Source organism: Pinus tabuliformis, chromosome Q (genome assembly GCF_031772625.1).
Source record: "Pinus tabuliformis cultivar Carrire ecotype Pingquan chromosome Q, CPIR1, whole genome shotgun sequence".
NCBI lineage: Eukaryota > Viridiplantae > Streptophyta > Pinopsida > Pinales > Pinaceae > Pinus > Pinus tabuliformis.
In genome coordinates, this window is record NC_142296.1 from 1019265686 (window position 1) to 1019277815 (window position 12130).

The 12130-nt window shown below is 35.3% G+C and overlaps 1 protein-coding gene across 1 annotated transcript in view; it reads left to right on the forward strand.

Annotated features, from left to right (window-relative positions):
- Positions 1 to 1654: 1654 nt before the first annotated feature.
- The window catches only part of LOC149222957 (uncharacterized), a 42754-nt gene continuing 32278 nt past the window's right edge, over positions 1655 to 12130 (forward strand). Inside the window, exons 1-2 of the mRNA XM_089387735.1 lie at positions 1655 to 1978; positions 2103 to 2382. Of these exons, the coding sequence (XP_089243861.1) occupies positions 1851 to 1978; positions 2103 to 2382 (408 nt within the window). The 5' untranslated portion in view covers positions 1655 to 1850. The remainder of the gene's footprint in view (positions 1979 to 2102; positions 2383 to 12130) is intronic.

A 12130-nucleotide genomic window follows, 5' to 3' on the forward strand; every position in this document is an offset into this window, starting at 1 on the left:
TCCTAATCCTTATTTTTCCATAGGTTTGCAAATTCAAAATTCAAAAACAAACATGCCAAGGAAATTGGATCCTTTCTGGGAATATGGTGAACCTAAAACTCCGAATGATAGACAAAACTTGTATTGCAAGTTGTGTGGAAAGGAGATATTCGGGGGGTGTACAGGTTGAAGTTCCACCTTGCACAAATCCATGGACGTAATGTGGAGCCCTGTAAAAATACAAATGCTGAAATTATCCGAAAAGCCATGAAATCATTGGGAGAATTAGAGCACACTAAAGAGGCCAAAGAAGAACTTTTGAGGCAACTAAAAAGGTCAGCTGAAGGAAGTGGGCCAAGTGGCACTGGTTCTACTGCAGCGTTAGTCAATCTGGTAGCTGCATCATCATTTTTTGTTCCTCGAACCACACCTGGTGCACAACCAACTATCGGTTCAATGCTAAAAAGAAATGAAAAACAACAAGCTGACAAGTTGATGACAAAATTTCTCCTCTGGAGTGATATTCCTTTCAGCGTTGTAAGGAATAATCCATTTTTCCAACCTACTGTTGATGTTATTGCCAGTGTTGGCCCGGGGTACAAAATCCCTTCTCTTCATGATTTCAGAGGCCGGCTTCTTCAAGATGAAAAGCGTGACTGCACCCAAAGATTGGAGGATTTTAGGGCATCATGGGCACAAACAGGATGCACTGTTATGTCAGATGGTTGCACTGACCAAAAGGGGAGAACCCTTATAAACTTCTTGGTTAGTTGTCCCAAGGGGACTATGTTTATCAAATCTATTGATGCAACTCATCAAATCAAAGATGCAAGAACTTTATGTGATTTGCTGGATGTGTTTATTTTGGAGGTGGGTGCAGAAAATGTTGTCCAAGTCATAACGGACAATGCTACAAATTATGTTGCTGCTGGTAGAATGCTTATGGACAGGCATCCTACTTTATTTTGGACACCTTGCGCTGCCCATTGTATTGATTTGATGTTAGAGGACATAGGGAAAATTCCCTTTGTCAAAGAGACTGTTGACTCATCAAAAAGCATCACAAAATTTATTTACAATCACACATCTGTGCTTAGCTTGATGAGACAATGCACCAACAACAAAGAGTTGGTGCGCCCCGCCATTACGCGGTTTGCGACGAGTTTCATATCTCTTCAATCCCTCTTGAAATCTATGTGGGATTTGAAGAGAATGTTTCTTTCAGAGGAGTGGCGTTCTTCGCCAATGAGCCGCAAACCAGAAGGAGAGGCCGTGTGCAGACTTGTTTCATACCAAGAAGACTTCTGGGCGGGAGTGCAGGAGGTGTGCGCTGTCACTGAACCTTTGGTAAAGGTTCTTCGGTTGGTAGATGGTGAGAAGCCCGCAATGGGCTATTTGTATGAAGCCATGGACAGGGCCAAAGAAGCCATTCGGTCCTACTATGATGACAAGGGAGATGATGGGTTCCAGAGACAACTCCTTCTATGGAACGCCATTGATGAGCGATGGAACAACACACTCCATCGTCCCATTCATGCTGCTGGGCTTTTCCTGAACCCTGCATTTTCTTATGCATGTGGGTTTGATTTTGATACTGAGGTCGTGGAAGGATTATTAAACTGTGTCCAGAAGATGGTGAGATCTCCAGAACAACGTATAGAGATCTCTAGACAAATTGAGACATATAAGATGTCAGGTGGCACATTTGGCTTTGAGATGGCTGTCATTGATAGGACGATTAAAATGCCAGGTATTTTTTAGTTTGTACTTTGTAACTTTGTTTCAAATTTCATTGTCTCTTCAAATTCCATTTTTTTCTTATGTTTATTTAAAATTTTATTTGTAATTTTGTTGTAGACGCATGGTGGAAGATGTATGGTGGCAGAGTACCCCTTTTGCAAAAGCTTGCCGTACGCATCCTCAGCCAAACATGCAGCTCCTCGGGATGTGAGCGCAATTGGAGTGTATTTGAAAAAATACACAACAAGAAGCGCAATAGGTTAACAACTTAACACTTAAACATTTAAAATAATGCAAATTTCCAAATAAATTTTTGAATTCATTAAACAATATTTTTTTTTATAATATTAATTATTAATTATTATTTCATGAACTTTGTACAGGTTGGAGTCCCGTAGACTTAATGACATGGTCTATGTCTACTACAATCTTCGATTGTGGGTGAGGCAACTAGAGAAGACACCTGATATGGATGCCATCTCATTGGATGGGATTGACACCACTGCTGAATGGAGGGTTGAGACCGAGAGGCCTCTCATGGATCCCACTGAGGATTGGTTAGTGCAGGATGAGGGGGAGGAGGAGGGGGAGGAGGAGGAGGAGGAGGAGCAGGAGCAGGAGCAGGAGCAGGAGGAGGAGGAGTTGGAGGAGCAGGAGGAGGAGGTGACACCGCCTACCCGGGCTACCACTACCACCAGTAGAGGACGTGGTCTCCGTCTACCTACAGTAGCTGCTACTTCTACAGCTACTCCTTCAGCTTCTAGAGCACGTCAGACTCCACTGCCATTTCCACCACCACAGGCACCAGCATCTTCATCTAGGGGGAAAGAGAAAGCAGTGACATTTTCTCGCAAGAGGGGCAGAGGAAATCAATAGGATTAGAGTCTTAGACTTTCATTTTATTGTATATGACATTATGACATGATGAGATACATTATCATATTTTTTGTTGATATTTTGAGGCTGAGTTGGGACTCAGGACTTACTATTCAGGACATGATTCAATGTTATGTGTGATTTTAGCGCTAGAAATGATATTAAACATCTTATATATTAGTTTTTTTATCATATTTATGTGTCAATGTATTTATTTTATGTTGTAGATGGTTTAGATATTAAAAAAATTGAAAAAAAATGAAAAAAAATGAATATTTTTGTGCCAAACGATTTTTTCCCGATTTTTTCCGCTTTTTTCCCGATTTTTACGATTTTTTCCGCTTTTTTCCCGGCGCCGAATAAATCCCGATCGCGATTTTAACAACATTGCATGTAACCGTTTGATTCCCATGTAGAGGGTTCAAATAGCCCGGAGAAACTGTTTGATTCCAATCTTAACCAGTGGAAAAAATGTTTTTTAAATTAACTTTATAAATGTTTTTTGGAAAGTGGAAACTTTTTTAAATACATTTTATATATTTTGGATGATGTATTATAAGAAGAATGTTCTATTAATTATCAGCCCAATTCCAATATAAACAATTCTCATATAAACTATATAACAATAAATTAATTAAATATTAAAATGATAACTGAATATTAAAATAATAATTAAATATTAAAATGAAAATACAATTATATTAATATGCTAAACAAAATCGTATATGGCGTAAGTGTACTAAATATTGTTATAGAATAGATGTCAATATAGATATTATTACGGTAAAATATATATCACATGTCAAACATAAATAAAGTTAAATTCAGATTATTCATAGAACATGGAGATTAAAAACTTTTATTATATTTAAATGAAAATATTTTAATGAAATGGAAAGAGTTGTTATGGTCTGAAATGAATTGTTTTTAAGTTTTTAATAAGTTTAACTAAAAAGAGTGATAATTTATTGTGAAATTCTTAACATTGTGAATCGCGTTATGTTAATACAATTGCAATGGATATCTACGTCACCGTATCTTATGAAAGTGTCAGATGTTTTATTTATTTTTAGACGAAGGTATCTTTGAAAATTATCATCTATGGTAAACGGAGAACGTTTAATGTGGTACGTTGCTGAAATATACTACATTAATAATGTCTGCGGTATAGTATAAATTCTGATGAACCATATCGTCACTCTGGCACTTCACAAGCTATCATGTTCATCCATCGCGAGTCGGAATTCTACATTGATTGAAAATGAGGAAAGTAAGAAACACATTTTTCTCGTTACTCGTTATCAGCGTGTGTAATAAATTTGACAGTATTTTTTTTTTTGGCATTTCGTTCATTTTAAATGGAAATTAATTTATTTCAGTATAGAAGAAAAAAGGTGGATGTTTCAGAACACCGAACTGATTTTTCACGGGGAGATCTGTGATGCTTAGGACAAGCTACCTTCACCCAGAACAAGTTCACTCTTTTTTGCAAATGGGGAGTATCTCTGCTCATTGGAGTTATCTCTGACAGTGATGCTCATCTGTATTTTGCTCATGGGGAGATATTATGTGAATCAAATGGGGGTTTACATTCTCGAATCACCCAGCTACCAAATGAATGATGTGATGCTCTTATTGTCGCCGCTGGCCTTAGTGGCACCTGAAAACTCGGTGTTACTAAGGCTTGTGGCTTGGGCATAGACATGGTTAACTTTGGGCGTAGACATGGTTAACTGAAAGGATTAGACTGAAGGATCTGGGGAACTTATTGGATTGAAGCATATGGGGAGTTTAGGCCGTTAGCTACATTGGTTAAGACAAGAGCAGAATTGTTTATATCGATCAATGCTTGGGTTCTGCGCGTAAGGAAAGGAAACATAAGAATTCTCATCAAAAACATTCTATCCATTCTCCTGGCAAACGGGAACTCCCAAGTTGGGATCTTCTAACTCGTCTCGTCTTTTTTTTCATTACTGGATTTCACCCGCTATCATTTCCACTTCCCTTCATTGCAACTAGGCCAAGTTTGCAATTAAGCCTAGTTAGAGCACTCAACCAAGAGGTAAGCATAGAACTTCCAACCCTGCTATGTTAATCTAGTACATAACTTCCAACCCTACTCTGCTAATCTATTTGGAAGACAATAATAATCTATTGGAAGACAATAATAATCTATTTAGGTTGCTCATGCTCAGGCCTGGCAGGCTGCTTGCACATCCTCACAATATCGATGTGCTTCCCTAAGGCACCATGAGTTACCAGAAGAATATGGGTGAACCCAAGGCACTGCGATATGTCGTCTATGGTGTTTTAGCTACTTCAATGGATTACCAGGTAACCAAGCTACCAACTACCCTTTCTTTTTGTAATCGGACCAAGAACACCACAGAGCCTATGTTGCACGAGTTTCTGGAACTTGGGAACGTTGGGAACTTGGGTACGGGTGTGTGGAACGGCTAGAGGTTTCCCCAAATTTTCCAGGAAACCGCTAATTGGGAGCGGTAATATTATATAATAAAAAACATAATATCTATAATAAAAAAGACGGCTGCCATAGCAAAAAGATATATATGTTGACATATGTTACCAAAAATAAGTGTTGACATAGGTCTCCTATTTTACCAAAAAGATATAATATTTACCAATAGGGTGAACCTTTACTAAAATTACATTAATATAAGTTACAGAGGTAAGAAAAAGAATTTGCAGATATTTCTTTAAAAAATTTAGTGATCCATAACAAATTTAAACTCACTTTTTTTACTAGTGTAGTGTAGATACCAATTTTAAGTTTGAAGCCATGTCTTATTATTTTCTTTTGAATTAATCATTGCGTTGTATCCATGAACATATTTGAGTAAAATGTTGGATCATACATGTAAATGTTTAAGCTATGAGCTCTCGCCTAAATTTTTAAATCCTGCATTCCCAAACAACTCAAATATATAAAAAACAAAAATAAAAATAAAATATGCTTTATTTGTTTTTTTACCTGAACTTATGAAAACGAAACAAGTAGTTTATTGTTGAAGGGCAGCACTACAACTCTCAACACACTTAGCTCTCTCAACACACTCAGCTCTCCGCTCTCAACGCCAAACAACAACTAAAGCTCTTAGTGAAAAGAGGTGTAGCAATCAGCATTTATGGAAAAACTGAAGGGTTTTTTTGGCGCCAAAGACATTCTCACCCATTCATATCCACAGAAACTGGTGGAAAGACGAATAGTGCATCGTCTATTAATAACAAGTGCGTATTTCCCTCTCTGATCATACAGTGTGTAACAGCAAGTGCGTCTTTCTCTGCCCAGGTGCTTTCTCTGCCTAGGTCCTTTTCTTTGGGGTTTACAGTATTTTTGACTTACCATATTGTTCGTAATCCACTATACAATTTCATGGGTGAATTCAATTACTAAATTCTGCAATTTCGTGGGTGAATTCAAAGTGAAAATTACTAAATTAGTGAATTCAAGTAGCCAATTTTCATATCACGCTGGCAGTTTCCACTGAAACCATACTGGAAATTTTGGTTGGAAACTAGCTGTCATAGCTAAAAGACCGCTGCCAATTCCAATTTCCACATGGGTCCACTGGAGCATTGCAAATTTAAGCCTGACCAGTTCCGGAAACCATCCAAAGTTTCTTTTACCGTTCCCACAGAAAACGGAACGTTCCTTTGCAGCTCCAAAGTTCCAAGGAGCATGGGAACCACCGGAACGGGTTTCCTAGCTCTCCCGTGCAACATAGAACAGAGCATTATAGTCCAAAAAACGGTGGAAATGTAGTCCAAATAACGGTGGCAATGTACATGCACTGCAAGTGGCAGGCTTCAGGCTTCTCGGTCGACAACAGTGGCCATCTACATGCATAGTTGTTGCGAGTGGAAAAAAACTTTAGATAAAATCATTTGTCCCAATATTTGGTCATAGAAAAAAACACATTAGATAAAAGCAGTGTCCCAATATTTCTACAACCGGACTTTGGATAAGATAAGTTGTCCTAACATTGACATAAGAGAAAAACTTTAGATAAAAGCAGTGTCCCAATATTTCTACAACCAGACTTTGGATAAAATAAGTTGTCCCAACATTGGCATAAGAGAAGGCTACAACAAGAGGTCAATTATTTTCATCCAAAAACTTTGCTTAAAATTTCCTTCGATAAAATTGGCAATATAAAACTTGGATTAAATCGTGATAAAGCTTAAAAAAATTTGGTCGACTAATGAATTAATAGGCCGTCAACGATCTAGCGATCGCAATAGTCCTACAGGGACTAATGCCGAGTAATTTGTTGTTCTCTATATGAGCAACGTGTGAAGTTTTGTGACTTTTTTCAGCTCTAGGTTGTACACGTTGTAGTTTACATAATTGGCTATGGCTACAACTAAACTGGATTTTCCAATTCCAGGGGGACCATAGAGAAGTTACCCTCGCTTCCACGGATGACCGACTCTGCTAGGAAACTTTTTTCCTTCAAATATCCTCCAAATTGTGTAGAGTTTTGCTAGAGTAATTAGGACTTGGAGATGCTAAAATCTTAGTTAGAGGTGTTTTCCGCATGCTAACTATCCTTTCCTTTTGAGTCTATGGTACTAAATCATCGTCTGTGTGTCTGCCTTTCATCTTTATATTCACTAATTTGACATAAATTGCATTTTGAGTCTATGGTACTAAATCACTCGTCTGTGTGTCTGCCTTTCATCTTTATATTCACTAATTTGACATAAATTGCATCCATGACAGTGATTAATAATAACAAGTATGACACGCCTCTACCCATCTGTGTGCTCCACGGTGAAGTCTCCACCATCGTCCTTTACTCAAAGTAATGTAATACAACTCATTACATAGGAAATTATTAAAAAGTTACTTTAACGTCAACTGCAACTTTAAAATTGAAAACACCAACTTATTCCTAAAAAAGTTTAAAAGCCATGCATTAATACGAATGGAGTCTCAATCTTTCGAACTTTAACTCAATCTTTATTTTGAGTAGAGGAATAGATTTGGCTCTCAATAAATTGTTACATCAATCGAGTTACATATTGTTTCACTATGAAGTTGGTATTTGTCAATATTTTTGGTTAGAATCTCTCATGGGTTTTATAGGGGAGCAATATCATACTACATATATTCATATTAAGAATATATATTGAGGAAAAAATGACATAATACATTGAGCATATATTAGGGGTAAAAGATTTTTATATCGGCAAGTATAAAAATTAGAGCTCAAAGTTAATGAAAAATATAAATAGATATAAAAAATGTTAATGAAAAAATGGATACTTACAATATCTAGTGAAAGTAGGGTTTTTTTAAATTGGGAAAGTGTACTAGGTTTGTATTGGTAGGGGGTTAAATAAGGTGACTTTTAGAGGTATTTTCCACTATGTAGTCAAATTAGGGGTATTGTTTAGTATGCCACGAACACATGTGATATGTCAAACGTTCATTGGGTGAAGCCCCTATGGAAACTCTACCTTTTCAAATCTGCTATCGAAAACATAGTTCATGCCAAGATTGTTGCTCATATTTGTTTTTCCCAACATCAAATTTCCTTTGGAAAACATACTTTATGTCTCTATTGTTGCTCGCTAAGAAGCGAGATGTGCAAAATTGTCGATGCAACTCAAAAGGGTGTTTAGTGAAAAGATGATACAAATGGGTGCTATATTCTCTAAAGGAGGTAAGAAAATTTTGAGAGCAAAGAATAATGGGGACTCACATCTTACGTTGGGCTCTGTTAAATCCACAAAGTACCCTTCAAGAAAGCTTTATGCCATAGACCTAGTAGCTATGAAGCAAACAATTGTGCACACTGACTTCTCTAGAGATATGAAAATCATCAATTATGGCCCTATCGTTGATTAGTGAGTATATAACCTTCAACTCTTTTTGGTAATGGATTCTATGGGATTTTAGGAGTGTTTTATTAGGAACAATATCTTTGTATTTTGAAACAAGAAGATGTAGATTCTAATGAAGAAGATGAATTAGCCACATTCTCTCGTTTTGTCAACGTTCAATTGATTAAGTAGAGTAGGGTCTCTGACAAGATTGTCAGGATTGTGCTTTTTGTTATGGTAAACCTTAGGAGATTGAATTCTTAGTTTGATCTGGAGGATGAGTGCAATTTGGTCTTAAAGATTTCCATGGCTGCAACTGCTCAATTAGATATCATTAATTCCTTGAGCAAAAGGTGCACAATCATAGATTATAAAACATTATGATTCAAAAAGTTTGAATTCATGTTTGTAATTCACTCTTGCTTTAATTGTTGTCTTGGTTAAGTCTAAGGAGACATACATACTCTACCCTTTTGGTTTTGAACTTGCAACCTCTTAGGAGGAAACACATGCTCTTAACTATTATACCTACTCACACTGTATAATCTATTGAATGAGTTGATCCTGAAATCCACTACGAGTTAATTGTCAAAATTTTATAAAAACATAAGCACATACTATAAATATTTTACTTAAAATAAAAATTCAAATAAATCCAAAATAATAACAAAAACCATTATCATTATTAAAAAATTATATTAAAAATGAGATCATCGATATTATCATTAATATCTATTAAAATTATCATTATGGTTATTATTTCAAAGATATTATAATGGTCCATTGATATAATATCACATTGTTTTAAATAATTTGCACAAACAAAAACATAGTGAACATCTATTTTAAACCAGTGATAACAAGAGCCACATTTAAACATTTGATTATCGCAGTGAGATTTGAAACTTTCCCTGATCAATTGTTGATACCATTGACCAATTTTCCCGCACAATTGACATGCTTTTCTTTTGAAATTCCGCTCGGCTTTCTAGAATCTAGATAGTGCACTAAATTCATTGTCTTCTACTCAAAACCAGATAGTTTTTTGTTGTAGTTCACTGCTTTTCTGATATATGTTTTCAAATGAATAAATCTCTCAACCACATCAACAATTTTTAAAATTCAGCAATTGGATTTCATAACCTTTTTAAACCGTGGAGTTGCTGAAAAATCTCTCAACCACATGGACTATTTTTAAAATTCAGCAAATGCATTTCATAACCTTATTGAACTGTGGAGTTGCTCAATTTTTGTGAAAAAGGTTTTTAATTTAATTTTAATTTAATTTAAAATGAAAGAGATTCATTTTAATTTTTAAAAACATAATAATTATTTATTGTGAAAAATTTATATCTAATAATAATATTTAGCACAATAGATTTAAAATTAGCACATTCTAAAGTAAGGGAAAGGAACACTGAAGAGGAAGAGGTTAAATTGTTATTATGGTTAAATTTTGATTATATATAAATATTGAATGCAAAATTAACAATTCATTCAAAACTATTGTTGCAGGGAAGTTTGGTGTCACTCAAGTTAAACATTATGCTCTAAAAAGAATTGCATAAAATATTATAATATGCATTGATCAATGCTAAATTAAGAATGGTTAATAGGCAAATCAAATCCCGTCTATTAATTATACTAAGCTAAAAAAAGTTAGACTATAGCAATTTTAGACTTAAATTATTACCATAACTTAAATTTTAAAATTTTAAAAGAATTATCAAAATTTCAAAATGATAAAAAACTTTAATTTCTTATTTTGGTTTTTCTTATTTTGAAATAGGAAGATGTAGAGTGTGACCAAGAAGATGAATTAGTCACATTCTCTCATCTTGTCAAAGCTCAACTAATTAACCAGAGCAGGGATTCTAATAAGATTGTCAGCATGGTGCCTTATGTTATTGTAGACCTTGGAAAATGGACTTCTTAATGCCTCCTGGACGATGAGTGCAATTCATTCTTGTTTAATATTTTGGGTTGAGTAATATAATAAACTTTGGAGTTGCATACATTGGAGTTGCTGCTAGAGAAACTTACAAGCAAGGACTTTATAAAGAATGTGGTAATGCATAAGATGTAGATCAGAGGCTTTGAGTTGGCGTGGAAGTTCTCTCTTTATCAACCATATGTTGTAGGTTGAGTGGACAACCCTTGCATGTATGGTTCATTTCTTACCCAATTTTTCAGGATGGAAGAGGATGATCCCCTCTTCGTAGGTAAGGAGGATTGAATACCATCCATGATCCTTGCAATATGTTGGTATATGAATATATATCCAATTTGTTATTGAATTCCTCTAGTGTTAATCGTAGATCATCGCTTCAGCATGGTAGAAAAAGGGTCCAGTGCAAAAGGTGATTTTGTTGAGTATGAAGGTTGCACACCTCCTTCTTTTCCTTTATCCTTGCAAGCATTCATCTTGTGCTTCTCCTCCATTAGTGGAATCCAAAAGTGAAAGAGGTGGATATGGAATTTTTCATGGCCAGGGAATTTGGAAAGAGTGCAACATTTGCAAAGTTTCCAACCCTATTTCTCCTGAAATAGAAGCTTAGCTCCTCAATGTCATTGCCAATTGCTTATGTAGTTAGACTATGATCATGATTATTGTCCAAGGCAAAGTAATTATGAGAGACATTATTGGAGGAAGCTACAAGGCGGAGCTTGGATCTTGTCATAATGATTTATTGGAATAGAGTTGACTGATGTATGTTTTCTATGTAAGATGTGCAAGTGCAGAGAAGTTAAACATTGACATCAATGCCTATAGAAAATGCAAAAAATAGCATTCACAACTGTAATATTTTCATTGAGTTTTACAATGTAAGGTTTAGAGGTTTTTTTCAATGTCTTGGTAGTTTCTCTCAGTGTTGTCATGACACTTAAAACAAAATACCAATCCATTTTTTGGTTGGAATATAATGTTGTAATTATCGTTGCGTGAGTAGACATTGGCAAGAATAGTATTATGTATGTAACTATGCATTATGGTTAATTAGGCATCTTCATTGTTTAAAGTTAATCCCCTACAATTTCCTTGGAATGCTTGCTTGTTTCCTTCAATCACATATCTATGCTTTAAACAATGAAAATATTTAGAAAGCATTAAACAAGAACAAATTTAAACTGTTGGAAATTTATGAACAATTTTGAAATGTTAAAAATCAAAATGGAAATCCAAGAACAATTTTGAAATGTTAAAAAATAAAAAACGAAGTTGGTGTAATATTATTTTGATAAAAATAAGAGTGGGATTTATCATCAAAAACATGCTTATGCAAGAAAAGCTATCAAAGGTGATTGACAATTTTGGAAAGAAGAGATAGCCTAATTTTTTTATTTTTTATTTGGTATCCCATAGGAACCTAACAACCCATAGCTACTAGTAAACCTTTGGGGGTCCACAACATGTCCTCCTCTCCATAAACTAGGTCACAAATAATGGGATTTGAACCTTGGATCTTTTAATTTTCACAAATTTCACATTACTTCAATCACCAATTGAGTTGCCCCCCTCTGGGACTCCACAACATGTCCTCCTCTCCATAAACCAGGTCGCAAATAATGGGATTTGAACCTTGGATATTTCAGTTTTCACAGATTTCACATTACTTTGATCACCAATTGATCTGCCCCCCCCATAATAGATAAATAGAAAGCATTACCATATTACGAGGCATTG